The sequence below is a fragment of the Eubalaena glacialis genome, chromosome 16 (assembly GCF_028564815.1).
Source record: "Eubalaena glacialis isolate mEubGla1 chromosome 16, mEubGla1.1.hap2.+ XY, whole genome shotgun sequence".
NCBI lineage: Eukaryota > Metazoa > Chordata > Mammalia > Artiodactyla > Balaenidae > Eubalaena > Eubalaena glacialis.
The window spans coordinates 90,050,447-90,066,174 of NC_083731.1; the positions used below are offsets into that span (position 1 = coordinate 90,050,447).

The window sequence follows — 15,728 nt, forward strand, 5'->3', positions numbered from 1 at the left end:
TGGTGAAAGTGGCATGCTTGCCTTGTTCCCGTTCCTAGAGGAAAAGCTTTCAGTCTTTTACCATCGAGAATGTTAGCTGAGGCTTTTCATACATGACTTTTATTCTGTGGTGGTAGTTTCCTTCTCTTCCTAGTTAGTTGAGTGGTTTTATCATGAAGGGTGTTTCTGCATTTTCTGAATCAAGATGGTCTTGTGGTACAGTAAGTACCACAGGACTTAGGTTACACGGGACTCTCATCAATCCATTAACAGTGCTTTTGTCTTCGTTGATCTGTGTCTGTCACTCAGTAAACCTGCGCCTTTACCATTCTCCAGAAGAAATAATCAAAGGGGCCTCAATCTGTTTTTAAAAAAGAAGGAAAATCACGTTAGCCGTATTTCCAGATATCATGGTCATACGGTGTTTCACCAACTTCTATTAAAACCAACAGCGTCGGCTGCAGTCCCACCAACGGCCGCCAGGGCGGCCTCCCCGCTCGCCTCCTACGCGAGCCGGGAGCGGCATCCGGGCTGGGTCCGGTCGCGCCGGCCGGGGCCAGGTGCGGAGCCGGCAGAGGGCGCCGTCCCCGCGGCCGGGCGGCGGGGCCCAGCCCGGGCTTCCCGGGACGAGTCGGAGTTGCCCCCAGTTCCCCCCGCGGCCCCGACAAGATGGAGGACGTCGTCTCCTCCCGCAGCCATGACGGGAGCGAGGGACGCCTCCCCACCGGGCTGAAGCGAGGGACAGCGCTTCCAGCCATCGGAGCGCGCGGGCCCCCCCGCCGCCGGCCTCTCAGCCCCCGGTTCCCGCCCCAGTCGCCGTAGCCCCTGCCCGCTCGGCCCTCACGGGGCTCCCAGACACTGGACAGGGAGGGCGTGGGGGACATCAAGGCCGCGGCGATCCTCGGGCGGCGTCGCTCGCAGCCGCTGCGGGGGCAGGCGGCCCGGCTCAGGCCCTCTGGCCGACCGTGGCCAAGCCGAGGGGGGTGCGGCGGGCACGCGAGTCTGCGACCCGACTCTCACGGGTCGGGCCGGGGTGGGGCCGGGGAAGGAGGAGGTGGGGGTGGAATAGAGGTGCGGGGGTGTGGCCTGCGCCTGATGGACAGGGCGTCGGACCACCCCCTCGAGGGGGGTACTGGAGGCAGGTGGGCGCAGCCAATGGGCGGGCCCGAGCCGCCCGGCCCGCCCTCCCCTGCCCCCAGTGAGGGCGTGGGGGGCGGGGCCTGCCGGGCCGCGCCGCGACGCCGCGGCCGCAGCGTCCGCCTCTTCACCCGCGCTGAAGCCGGGACTGGACGGAGCGGAGTTGCGGTTGTTGCCCAAGGGGGGGAGGGCTGGGGGCGGGGAGGTTCGTTCCGCGGAGCCGCAGCCAGAACCGGGTGAGGCTTGTCCCCGCCGAGTCTCCAGCCCAGGACCGCCGACAGTGGGGGTGGCCGGGAGCGGCGCAGCCTCCGGAGGCGGAGGCGGAGGCGGAGGCTCCGGGAGGCGGAGATGGGTGAGGGCGGCCCCCGGAGCCTCCAACTGACGCGGGACAGGCGCCCCGCGGCGCGGCCGCCGTTCTGCTACCGCGTCGGGGCCTCGGGCTGCCGGCGGTTCCGCCGATGTCCCAGGCGCCTTGGCGGGCGGCCCGCGGGCTGCGGGAGTGCGGGCGCGGCCGCGAGGGCCGGGTGAGGCGGCCGCCGGCGGCGGGGGTCGCTCGGGGCCGCCCGGGGCGGGGGCCGGCGGCAGGGGGGAGGGGCGTCTCCGTGGGCGCTCGGGGCCGCGGTCGCACCGTCCCGGCGGCGGCGACGGCGCGAGGTACCCAAGTTTGGCGGTGAGGGCGCGGGCCGCCCGCGCCGGTCCCCTCCTCTGCCGCCGGGGCCGCGGCGCGCCGCGTCTTCTCGTCACAGTTTATCTGGGCGAGTTTCTAATGGCGGACGCGGAGCGGGCAGGTCTCGGGCTTCGGGCCAGTGCGGGGGTTTCCGCCCCGCGGCGACGCGAGCTGCCCGCGAGTGGGTCCCGGCGCGACGGGGACGGCGGAGGGTGGGCAGAATCGGGGGATAGGATTCCCCGCTGGCGTCCAGGCTGCGCTCGCCCTCCGCCTCCCTCCTGTTGTTCGTAGGGACCGTGTAGTCTCGTGTGGTCGTGCCGGGGCCTTGCTGTCTGTACCTGGCGTCTCAGCGGCATTGCGGTGGGGGAGGGGGGAGAGCGCGGAAACGCCTTGACCTCTTGTCCCTTTGCTCCGTCTCGCTGGTGGTTACGAGCTATGTCTAGCTTGGCTAGCACTAAATCATTTGTCGTTCTTCATTCTAGGACCAGGAATCGCCTTCAGGCCAGTCTGGTGGACGTTTGTCCGAAGCTGAGGAGGACCGCGTCGCCACTGTGAGTAGTTGTCCCCGCGTTTCTGTCGAGTACCGTGAGCGCCGCGCCAGGGTGCGCCTCTGTGGCGCTTGCCTTTCTCTTACCTTGCAGGCGAAGAGCGGGTTTCTGGGGCGGGCCGTGTCGCCAGAGCCAGGCCAGGATGATCCCTGGGAACGCGCTGGGAGCGGGCGCTGACATTTTACACCGCTTGTGTTCTCCAGGGTTCTAAAACAAGAGTTAAAGGTAGCTCCGTTTTCAATCTTTCTGGTTAGCTTTTTTTTTTTTTTCGGCTTATGGATAGAAATAATTTTTTTCTTCATCGTTGGATTAAGAAAAATTACTGAATGTACTGTTGTCAGGTCGATGGAGGCGATACTTCTGTGTGCGTTTGTCGTCTCTTTGAGGAAGATTTGTGTTTACGCACCCTGACAGCCCTCTAGCCAGGGTCACGTCAGGAGATAGTCTCTCAAAAAAAAAAAAGAGGAGATAATCTGGTTCTCACCCTAGCCGTGATTCTGAGACTGACCACGGAATTGGTAGTGACAGCCTCCATTATGAAGTTAATGTGTTGTTTCCTTGTTACTAAGAGGTAACCTATGTGCTGTTCACTTTGGTACAATAAAATGCCCAGTGCTCTGTCAGCTGTTCAGTTAATGGCTTTAACACCAATCCTTGCCTGAATCAATAATTTTATAAAGAGTCTGAAAATGATGATTTTTTTTTTTTTTTCCTAAATCTGATTCTCCATGTATTATCTGGGATTCTGTATAGTCTTAGGTCCTGCCTATTTTGTCCTTTCGGATCAGTTTTCCACTGGTCATCAGAAAGAAACCTGTGATTAGTGCATCTCTCATAGTAGTGTTCCTGCCTTCCCTCTGCCCTTGTAAATCCTTGACAAACTTGGCTTTGCACGTAGGCTGTTACGCGTCACAGCACACTTCATTAGTTAGACAGCTTTTAGGAATGGATATTGTTTCAACTGGGTCATGTTCATAGGATATCTGAAGTGGTGATATTTCACGTTACTTGATAGTTTTGTGAGATGAAGGGATGTGGGTAGGATGCTAGAGCCATGAGGGACCTTCATAGGGAAAGGGAGCTAGCGGGGACTAAAGGACTGGCAGGAGATCAAGTCACTGACTCAGGTGTTACCACTTAGAAAAGCCACTTTTCTCAGCAGCGTGTTCCTAGCGTAGTTGAGCGCAGTGTGCAAAGGACTAGGTTTAGTGCCAGCCAAATTGGGGTTCACATCTCTGCTCTCTTATTACTGTGGCAAGTGCAAACTAAATAAGAGTCAATAAATGCACATCTTATTCAATTAAATACATTTTTATTATGCACATTTTATAAGTGAGTAAATTGTGTCTGTCTTCCCGATTGCTATGAAGATTGTAAATCGCCTAGCCCGTAAGTTATGTGGGACACACACACACACACACACGTTGTTAATGGTGGCTGCAATTCTTATCTTTGTTTTGTTTCCTGATACTTCTTCCGCTTTATCTTTCAACCCTTTTACTGAGTTTTCCATTTCTGCTAAACTTTTCATTTCCAAAAGCTCTTTTTTATACTAGAGATACTAGTTTTATATGGTCTTTTGCTTGTCATGTATCTGTCTAGAGTACTGATAGTTTGTGGGTTTTCATTTTATGTTTTCTTTTTCCTGCATTTTTCTCTTTCCTTTGTTTTTCGTTTTTTTTTCTCTTTTAACAACTATTTTTCTTATGAGAAGCTTTTCCCAGATAGTTCATAATTCTTGACAGGTCTACTCATGATTAAGAATTGGGAAATGGAGAATAGATTGGAAGAGTGAATGGAACTTTCAGCTTGGAGCTTCACTGTAGGATGGTTCTTTTTTGGCCAATTGATGGAGAATCTCTAAAGTCATTTTTAGGTCTTTCCTTTTTTCGGGTTCCTAATTCCACAGAAAGGAGTGTTTCGGAGAAAGAGGTTTTCCAGGGAATAGTCTGCTGCTTGGAAGATAGCAGTCTGGATGCCAGCTCTCTGGAAATAAAGGGAGAGAGGGGGCATTTCATATGCATGCTATTGAAGCATTCACCAGTGCCTGGTGAACCTGAGACGAAGACCTTATGTTCTCTCCTTTCCAAAGAATAAAAGTCTAGAACTTGGGCCAGGGTGGGGAAAGACCTGTCATCACCAAAATGGAGGGAGGGAGGGAAGGGATTTGGGATTTCACATCCTCCTGTTTTAGCCACCTGCTCCCTAGTCCCGTGATATCTGGAGCTATAGGCTTTGAGCCTCGTGAAGATTCTGCAGCGTAAGTCAGGATGTTTCTCAGCCTTTTCCATCAGGATTTTAGAGTTTGGCTGTCTCAGGCAGAGTTGGGTAACTGCTTATCCACCTGCTGTTTAGCTTATCAAATTTTGTTCCTTTTGTTTCTTCTCTTTGTTTTTCCTTTCCTTGTCAGTAGGAACTTTACTGTTGTTATGGGGGTTTTAGAAGGGATTGAAGTTAGTTGTGTGTGATCAGTCTACAGTCTTAATTCCTACCAGGCTATTGATTTCTAGATAGTAGTTTTGTACTTAGACACTTAAGTAATTCTCTTGCTGTTTGTCATAACTGTTCATTTGATTTTTCTTTTTTCCTGTTTCATTACATTTGTGAGTAAAACCTCCAGAATCATCATACACCTTTATTTTGTTTCTGATTGTAAATGGGAATGGTTGTAGTATATCTCACTATCATGAAGCTGGCTTTGGAATTGATGTTATTTTTATGTAAATATATAAATATTTTAATATTAAGAAAGATCTGCTCTGTGACAGTGTAAGTCCAGAGGTGCCGTAGAACGTGTCCTAGAACTCATTAGTGTTCAACAAGTTTTTGTAACATACATCCTTTATCTTTTATAGAGTCGCAAAAATATAGGTGTGCTTATAGGTGGCCAAAAAATGAACCTTTGAAGCAATAATTAAATAATTGAAAATACTTTCTTGGTGATTTTAACATTTGAAGACTCATGAGCAGGTTAGTTTACCGTTCTCATCACGTACTAATCTTGTCATATTAATATCTCCCCATTTCTATTTTAACAGCTGTTTTTTTAACTGATTCATTTTAATATGTAAGTTTTACTTAATTGTACACAAACATAATTGAATATTGAATGGCTACTAAATTATTCAATTGGTTTTTTTTTTTTTTTGGTTTTTTTTTAATAGAAGGTGATCTCAGGAAAATTCATGATACTCAGTTATAACTTAAGAATTCAGCAGAAATTTTTGCAACTTTAAAAAACCATATTTAAAAAACTAACACTGAACTGCACACTTAAAAATGATTAAAATGGCATTTTATGTTGTATATATTTTACCATAATTTTTGAAAAAAAAGATAATTGTAGCAACCTTTAGGAAATAAAAGCTGCTATGAGTTATTACTAAAAGTAAACACAGTAGGGCAAACTACCCTTATTTGTGTCTTTGTTTTAGTGTTAACTCTTGTCTTTACCCCTAATTAAATACCTTCTTAACTTTGCAAGGTTGTTACCCACAACCTAGAGATAGTTTGCGTTTCAGAGTCTTGCTCGGGTTTCAGCCTAACTTTCTGTTCTTAGGACAATTTTTTTTTTTTTGGCTGTGCTGCGAGGCTTGTGGGATCTCAGTTTCCCTACCAGGGATTGAACCCTGGGCCACAGCAATGAAAGTCTGGAATCCTAACCACTAGGCCACCAGGGAGCGCCCATTAGATTCTGCACTTCTCTGTGTGGATTTTCCTTTGATTTTATATTAATTTTCATTGCATCAAAATGAAGATCAATTAAACATTAAATAGTTGTAGATGAATAAGATACCACAGGAAGACTAGGTAAATATTTAAGATTAACTAGACTCTTGTTGAAATCCTAAGGTGTAGGCAAAGTATTTGCCTGAATACCCTGTCAATGGAGAGGGATTTAACATTTTTTGCACTCTGTAATATGTCCAGGCAGAGAGAGACTAGGGGCTTGCAAGTTCACTTATCACAGTTAAAACCTCAGAGTCCTTTTTATCCCCATTGGCAGTTTATAGTTTAGAAAAGTAAAACTCAATGAAATGAGGTAATTTGCTCAGTGTCTTAGCTAAACTATAACTTTTTCTCTTTTTAGATAATCTTATAGAAATGGTTAAAACTTTTTTGTAGTCTTATGTTTATGGAATTAAGAAAGTGATGGTTAAATTATATACACAATGACTTTTAATAGTGGTTAGGGTTAGATTTTAATTTTTTTACAATCTGGAATTTGAAAATAGGTGAATACTTAATCTTTTATCAGAAATAGATGACTACAATGAGCTGAGCATAAAGAATGCTCTTTCTGTTATTTTCTTTGGGAAGATTAAGATAGGACCTAACAGCCACCAGAGGGTACTGTGGAGTCAGCTATAGCTCTTTTCCAGAAATTGTTCTTTTCTGTTCTAGGTTTATTCAAATACAGAAAGGACTGAGAGAATTCGTATATAACAGCTCTTATATTTCATAATTCAGTTTAGGCTGAATTATTGCCTCTTTTCTCTGAAAATCAACCACATAATAAGCTTACTGGATGAGTGTTAACCATGATCCTAATTTTTGCATTTCCTTTATAACCCTTTTAAACTGGTTCCTTAGATTTGTTATTTCTTTATCTTTGAACTAGAGTTATTTGTTGATTTTGTTTTAATGAATTCACTCATCTTAATAAAACAAGTAATTTTTTTAAAAATTGTATACAGTAATTGCATATAATGTAGTGGCTATGAAATAGATTATAGAGTCAGATTTCTTGGATTTGAGTCCTGACTCTACCCTTTCCAGCAGTGGAGACTTGGGCGGGCCAGGCGGATTACTTAATCTTCTTATCTTCTGAGTCTTAGTTTCCTGATGGATAAAATGGGAAAAAGAATAGTTCCTGCCTCACCTTTATAAGCATTTACTGAATTGGTATATTTAACGGCATAGCACCTATTAAGAATAAACATTACCGATTGTATGACTGTAAGTACTATCACTTAAAATTAGTTGGGAAAATTTTAGAATAGAATGTTACTTAGCATATTTCAATATGAGATGTTTAAAATTGAATGATGACTGCTGTATGAGTGACTTTTCTTTATTATTCAACACCCATACAGATCCTACCTCCTTCACTGTCTTGAGCTTCTAAGAAAATTGAAGCCAGCATGTGTAAACTTACCTCAGCTTTCCATCTATTATTTCTACATACTTATATACGTTCTAATTACAACTGGACAAAACCTTGAACAGCATGGGTTTGGACTGCACGGATCCACTTATACATAGATTTTTTTCAGTAAATACTATAGTATTGCACGATCCAGGGTTGGTTGCATCTGCAGATATGGAACCTTGGATTCGGAGGGCTAACTGTGGGACTTGAGCATCCATGGATATCCTGGGACCAGTCCCCCCGTGGATACCAAGGGACAGCCATACACTTACCTTTTCCCCTCTCACTTTTGAGATAAAGGTGACTTTTGTTCATGATCAGTTTCACTACCAGCTGTGCACGCATCCTCCTCCTCCTCTTCTCTCATCTGCTTTCAGAGCTGTGCTTCATTGGTCGGTCACTTCTCCAGATTCTTCCAACTATGTCTCTGCTGGATCCTTTCGTTTGTCATTCTCTAGTGCATAGTAGGTACACAGGTGTTTGCTGAATAAAACACAAAGTGGCTAAGAATTTGGAGCCCTGAGTTTTGAGTCCTATTTGGCCTTACCCAGATTCGTTTCCTGATCTGTAAAATGAATTAAATTATATCTACATCATGGGTTTTTCAGAATTTTGTATAAAAAACCTATAGCATAGTGTCTGGTGATTCCTCAACAAGGACAAAAAAATAAAGATTCAGAAACGTTTAATGTTGGAAGCAGAGAATTTGAAAAACAATGACAGAAGACCCTAGGGAAATAGAGTTTGGACAATATCATGGTCATTTTAGTAGATAAAAGTATATTTAGTATAGTGATTGTATTTGGACCCTGAGTTATTGGTAATTGATGGAATTATTTTGAACAATTTTCTGTTTCAAGGAAGGACTTAGATAAAATCACATAAAATAATTTAAAATTTCACTTGTGCTATTTAATTGCAATAAAATGCAATGATCATAGTATACTAGAACTTTTTTTTCTTTTCTCTCTCTGTTATAGGTTCTTTGGCATAGATAAATGTTCAGCGGGAGGATTAGACTTGACTGAACAGACTCCTGTTTTATTAGGGAGTAAAGCCATGGCAGCTAGTTTCATGGATGTAGCATTTGGTGACCCAGCTAGTCCTTTAGTTAATAGATCTAGAAACTCGTCAGCGGAGGATGATGATGATGATGTTGTGTTTATTGAATCTATACAACCTCCTTCAAGTTTTGCTCCAGTAATAGCTGATCAAAGAAATTTTATATTTGCTGCATCAAGAAATGAAAAGCTACAAGGAAATTATTCTGTAATTCTTCCTTCCTCAAGAGATTTGGCTTCTCAGAAGGGAAGTATAAGTGAGACAATTGTCATTGATGATGAAGAGGACATGGAAACAAATGGAAGGGAAAAGACAATTTCTTCTAGTTTTATTGAATGGGCACTTCCTGGAAGTAAAAACAGAACCAAAGATTTGGATTTCTCCACTTCCAGTCTTTCAAGAAGTAAGGTAAATGCTGGAATGGGTAATAGTGTTATCACTACAGAATCGACTCTGAAATTCATATTACTAATGTTACAACCTTAGAAACAGGTATTAAGCTCTGAATGATGGGCGAGATATGAACTTAATGATTACAAATATAACATCACTATAGAATACCAGCTTGGGAGATGTCGCTAACGGACTGCAGTCGAGTAACTTTGGTGTTAATATGCAAACATACACCCCGTCTTTAACTTCACAGACCAAGACTGCAGTAGGACCTTTTAATCCTGGTAGAATGAATGTGGCAGGAGACGTATTTCAGAACGGAGGATTTACAGCTCATCATAGTCCTGGTAAGCAGTAAGTGATACTAAATATTTTCTTTCCACCCTAAGTAAATAATCTTTTGGCTGTTACTTTTAGTACCTATATCTATTTTATTCTATATGTGAAATATTTTTTGTTAACTTTTGTATTAAAATAGAATTTTTTGCTAAATAAAACTGTGCAGTCTACTCTATTTTACCCAATGTGATTTATATGTGAAATTTTTTTTTTTTTAAACTTTGGGTTTATTTATTTATTTATTTATTTATGGCTGTGTTGGGTCTTCGTTTCTGTGTGAGGGCTTTCTCTAGTTGCGGCAAGCGGGGGCCACTCTTCATCGCGGTGCGTGGTCCTCTCACTATCGCGGCCTCTCTTGTTGCGGAGCACAGGCTCCAGACGCGCAGGCTCAGTAATTGTGGCTCACGGGCCTAGTTGCTCCGCGGCATGTGGGATCTTCCCAGACCAGGGCTCGAACCCGTGTCCCCTGCATTGGCAGGCAGATTCTCAACCACTGCGCCACCAGGGAAGCCCTTTGAAGTGTTTTAATTGAAAACTCCCATAACTACTATCTCCATCTTTGTTTACTAGCATCTTTGTAAAAGTCATAGAATAAAAAGATGGATAGTGAACTAAAGGATTAAAGTAATATTACATAACAATTAAATTTTATTTAATTTGTAATTACATAACCTGACCTTTCAATTTTTGCTTTTCAAGTGTTTACCTTTAGACTGCTTGTCTCTGATTTTTGGTTTTAAATCAGCATTTTTTTAGTTGTGTCATTTTAAATCTGGAAAACTTTCTTGCCTTTAAATCAGAGACTTGTTTTTTTCCCCTATTTTTTGGCTGCACCACGCGGCATGCAGAATCTTAGTTCCCTGACCAGGGATTGAACGCCTGCAGTGGAAGCACTGAGTCTTAACCACTGGACTGCCAGGAAAGTCCCAAATCAGAGACCTGTATTTTAAAGACTCTTACGAGGCCAGGTGTGTTCTGGTAAAATATAATGAAAGTTATTTAAAATTTAGCAGATCTTTTTTGTGGATTTTTCATGACTTGGTGTGCTGTTTGTTTTTTCGGGTTTTTTTGTTTTTTGTTTTTGTGTTTGTTTGTTTTGGGTCATTTTAGTGCTTTTAGCTATTGACCAACTTAGAATTTTAGGAAAGGACTGGAAAGTAATTAGAGCTAAGAACCGAATCACTTGTTGTTTTAATGGAATGCTAGTATTTTTTTTTCTTAAAAAATTTTTTTAAATTAATCTTTTTCTCTGGTTATGAGAATAGTACAGAACATTTGAAGGAAATCATAGTTAGAAATAAGAAAATAGTATGTGTCACCTACCTCACTAAGTAGAAGTGACTGACAACGTAAAATTTTGGTTTGTTTGCTTTCAGTCTTTTGCCTCTGTGGTTCTAAAAATAGAATTTAGAGCATATTGTATTTAGTTTTGTGTTCTCTTGATTTATTTAATCTAAATTTTAGTATGTTATATCATTTTAAAAATAGACGTTTCAGTGGCTATAAAATATTCCTTTGTCTGAGATATTTATTCCTCTACTTTTTAAGCGTTTATATGGCTTTTCATTTTTTACTATTGAAACTCCACACACTAAATGTCTTTGTTTATATTGTTTATTATTTCTATAGGACAGTTGTTCTCAAACTTTTTGGTCTCAGTTTCACTCTTGGAAATGATTGAGGATCCCAAAGTTTTTTGTTTTGTTTTTGTTTGTTTTTTTTTTTTTTTTTTTTTTTTGAGGTAAGTTTTTTTTTTTTTTTTTTTTGTACATGGATGACCACAACAAAAGCAACAATGATTGCAATTACCAAACATGAAACACACTCATACTATGTCATAATATTGACATTCAGTCCAGTAATCCTCCACTGCCACAGCTCCTTTACTTTGCAGTGAAAATTGATTTGTATATTCTTTGCCTCTGAGTTCTTGTGGGATTTTTTTCTTTTTTTAAATTCAACCAGAAAGTCACAAAAATTATACTCATCCTCATCAGTTCACTCAGTCCCATGTAATTAATTTTTTTTTTTCATCTTGATCTTTTGTTAGCACTTTTATGAGCTCATCAGTTTTTCATTAGAGTTCTGAAAATGCTTATTCATTCAGTTCAGCAGTACAGTCAGGTACCAGAAACCTGTACTTGTCAGAGTCTTTTCCATGAATTTCCTGAAGATGAAACCCTTTTATAGGAACATATTTACAAAAGCATCAGAGTACACCCAGAACTGTCTGTAAATGACAAAAGACTTAAAAATGACCACGGTTAAAGATTTGATGAAAGTTCATAATAATGCAGTTGACAAGAAAATTAGTTATTTCTGAGATATACATTTTAAAGTAATAACTAGGATTATGACTTATAACATTATACCAGAACATATAAGATTTTTAGAAATTTCATGTAATGTCTGAAACATTTATATTAACATATTTCCATACAAATAACCCAATGAAAGTTTAGTATTAGTTGTTTTGTTTGTTTGTTTATACTGCAGGTTCTTATTAGTCATCAGTTTTATACACATCAGTGTATACATGTCAATCCCAATCGCCCAATTCAGCACACCACTATCCCCACCCCACCGCAGTTTTCCCCCCTTGGTGTCCATATGTCTGTTCTCTACATCTGTGTCTCAACTTCTGCCCTGCAAACCGGCTCATCTGTACCATTTTTCTAGGTTCCACATACATGCGTTAATATACAATATTTGTTTTTCTCTTTCTGACTTACTTCACTCTGTATGACAGTCTCTAGATTCATCCACGTCTCAACAAATGACTCAGTTTCGTTCCTTTTTATGGCTGAGTAATATTCCATTGTATATATGTACCACAACTTCTTTATCCATTCGTCTGTTGATGGGCATTTAGGTTGCTTCCATGACCTGGCTATTGTAAATAGTGCTGCAATGAACATTCGGGTGCATGTGTCTTTTTGAATTACAGTTTTCTCTGGGTATATGCCCAGTAGTGGGATTGCTGGGTCATATGGTAATTCTATTTTTAGTTTTTTAAGGAACCTCCATATTGTTCTCCATAGTGGCTGTATCAATTTACATTCCCACCAACAGTGCAAGAGGGTTCCCTTTTCTCCACACCCTCTCCAGCATTTGTTGTTTGTAGATTTTCTGATGATGCCCATTCTGATTGGTGTGAGGTGATACCTCATTGTAGTTTTGATTTGCATTTCTCTAATAATTAGTGATGTTGAGCATCTTTTCATGTGCTTCTTGGCTGTCTGTATGTCTTCTTTGGAGAAATGTCTATTTAGGTCTTCTGCCCATTTTTGGATTGGGGTGTTTGTTTCTTTAATATTGAGCTGAATGAGCTGTTTATATATTTTGGAGATTAATCCTTTGTCCGTTGATTCGTTTGCAAATATTTTCTCCCATTCTGAGTGTTGTCTTTTCGTCTTGTTTATGGTTTCCTTTGCTGTGCAAAAGCTTTGAAGTTTCATTAGGTCCCATTTGTTTATTTTTGTTTTTATTTCCATTACTCTAGGAGGTGGATCAAAAAAGATCTTGCTGTGATTTATGTCAAAGAGTGTTCTTCCTATGTTTTCCTCTAAGAGTTTTATAGTGTCCAGTCTTACATTTAGGTCTGTAATCCATTTTGAGTTTATTTTTGTGTATGGTGTTAGGGAGTATTCTAATTTCATTCTTTTACATGTAGCTGTCCAGTTTTCCCAGCACCACTTATTGAAGAGATTGTCTTTTCTCCATTGTATATCTTTGCCTCCTTTGTCATAGATTAGTTGACCATAGGTGCGTGGGTTTATCTCTGGGCTTTCTATCTTGTTCCATTGATCTATGTTTCTGTTTTTGTGCCAGTACCATATTGTCTTGATTACTGTAGCTTTGTAGTATAGTCTGAAGTCAGGGAGTCTGATTCCTCCAGCTCCGTTTTTTTCCCTCAAGACTGCTTTGGCTATTCGGGGTCTTTTGTGTCTCCATACAAATTTTAAGATGATTTTTTCTAGCTCCGTAAAAAATGCCATTGGTAATTTGATAGGGATTGCATTGAATCTGTAGATTGCTTTGGGTAGTATAGTCATTTTCACAATGTTGATTCTTCCAATCCAAGAACATGGTATATCTCTCCATCTGTTGGTATCATCTTTAATTTCTTTCATCAGTGTCTTATAGTTTTCTGCATACAGGTCTTTTGTCTCCCTAGGTAGGTTTATTCCTAGGTATTTTATTCTTTTTGTTGCAATGGTAAATGGGAGTGTTTCCATAATTTCTCTTTCAGATTTTTCATCATTAGTGTATAGGAATGCAAGAGATTTCTGTGCATTAATTTTATATCCTGCAACTTTACCATATTCGTTAATTAGCTCTAGCAGTTTTCTGGTGGCAGTTTTAGGATTCTCTATGTATAGTATCATGTCATCTGCAAACAGTGACAGTTTTACTTCTTCTTTTCCAATTTGTATTCCTTTTATTTCTTTTTCTTCTCTGATTGCCGTGGCTAGGACTTCCAGAACTATGTTGAATAATAGTGGTGAGAGTGGACATCCTTGTCTCGTTCCTGATCTTAGAGGAAATGCTTTCAGTTTTTCACCGTTGAGAATGATGTTTGCTGTGGGTTTGTCATATATGGCCTTTATTATGTTGAGGTAGGTTCCCTCTATGCCTACTTTCTGGAGAGTTTTTATCATAAATGGGTGTTGAATTTTGTCAAAAGCTTTTTCTGCATCTATTGAGATGATCATATGGTTTTTATTCTTCAATTTGTTAATATGGTGTATCACATTGATTGATTTGCGTATATTGAAGAATCCCTGCATCCCTGGGATAAATCCCACTTGATCATGATGTATGATCCTTTTAATGTGTTGTTGGATTCTGTTTGCTAGTATTTTGTTGAGGATTTTTGCATCTATATTCATCAGTGATATTGGTCTGTAATTTTCTTTTTTTGTAGTGTCTTTGTCTGGTTTTGGTATCAGGGTGATGGTGGCCTCATAGAATGAGTTTGGGAGTGTTCCTTCCTCTGCAATTTTTTGGAAGAGTTTGAGAAGGATAGGTGTTAGCTCTTCTCTAAATGTTTGATAGAATTCACCTGTGAAGCCATCTGGTCCTGGACTTTTGTTTGTTGGAAGATTTTTAATCACAGTTTCAATTTCATTACTTGTGATTGGTCTGTTCATATTTTCTGCTTCTTCCTGGTTCAGTCTTGGAAGGTTATACCTTTCTAAGAATTTGTCCATTTCTTCCAGGTTGTCCATTTTATTGGCATAAAGTTGCTTGTAGTAGTCTCTTAGGATGCTTTGTATATCTGCGGTGTCTGTTGTAACTTCTCCTTTTTCATTTCTGATTTTATTGATTTGAGTCCTCTCCCTCTTTTTCTTGATGAGTCTGGCTAATGGCTTATCAATTTTGTTTATCTTCTCAAAGAACCAGCTTTTAGTTTTATTGATCTTTGCTATTGTTTTCTTTGTTTCTATTTCATTTATTTCTGCTCTGATCTTTATGATTTCTTTCCTTCTGCTAACTTTGGGTTTTGTTTGTTCTTCTTTCTCTAGTTTCTTTAGCTGTAAGGTTAGATTGTTTACTTGAGATTTTTCTTGTTTCTTTAGGTAGGCTTGTATAGCTATAAACTTCCCTCTTAGAACTGCTTTTGCAGCATCCCATAGGTTTTGGCTTGTCGTGTTTTCATTGTCATTTGTCTCTAGGTATTTTTTGATTTCCTCTTTGATTTCTTCAGTAATCTCTTGGTTATTTAGTAACGTATTGTTTAGCCTCCATGTGTTTGTGTTTTTTATGCTTTTTCCCCTGTAATTCATTTCTAATCTCATAGCGTTGTGGTCAGAAAAGATGCTTGATATGATTTCAATTTTCTTAAATTTACTGAGGCTTGATTTGTGACCCAAGATGTGATCTATCCTGGAGAATGTTCCGTGCGCACTTGAGAAGAACGTGTAATCTGCTGTCCCTGGATGGAATGTCCTATAAATATCAATTAAATCTATCTGGTCTACTGTGTCATTTAAAGCTTGTGTTTCCTTATTAATTTTCTGTCTGGATGATCTGTCCATTGGTGTAAGTGAGGTGTTAAAGCCCCCCATTATTATTGTGTTACTATCAATTTCCTCTTTTATAGCTGTTAGCAATTGCCTTATGTAATGAGGTGCTCCTATGTTGGGTGCATATATATTTATAATTGTTATATCTTCTTCTTGGATTGATCCCTTGATCATTATGTAGTGTCCTTCCTTGTCTCTTGTAACATTCTTTATTTTAAAGTCTATTTTATCTGATATGAGTATAGCTACTCCAGCTTTCTTTTGATTTCCATTTGCATGGAATATCTTTTTCCATCCCCTCACTTTCAGTCTGTATGTGTCCCTAGGTCTAAAGTGGGTCTCTTGTAGACAGCATATATATAGGTCTTGTTTTTGTATCCATTCAGCAAGCCTGTGTCTTTTGGCTGGAGCATTTAATCCAT

At 40.9% G+C, this 15,728-nt stretch overlaps 1 protein-coding gene across 1 annotated transcript in view; it reads left to right on the forward strand.

The window, feature by feature from the left end:
• Positions 1–1,074: 1,074 nt before the first annotated feature.
• Positions 1,075–15,728, forward strand: part of LOC133076402 (zinc finger MYM-type protein 5-like) — a 39,162-nt gene continuing 24,508 nt past the window's right edge. Inside the window, exons 1-5 of the mRNA XM_061170937.1 lie at positions 1,075–1,284; positions 1,381–1,640; positions 2,266–2,334; positions 8,773–8,953; positions 9,192–9,285. Coding sequence (XP_061026920.1) covers positions 1,075–1,284; positions 1,381–1,640; positions 2,266–2,334; positions 8,773–8,953; positions 9,192–9,285 — 814 coding nt within the window. The remainder of the gene's footprint in view (positions 1,285–1,380; positions 1,641–2,265; positions 2,335–8,772; positions 8,954–9,191; positions 9,286–15,728) is intronic.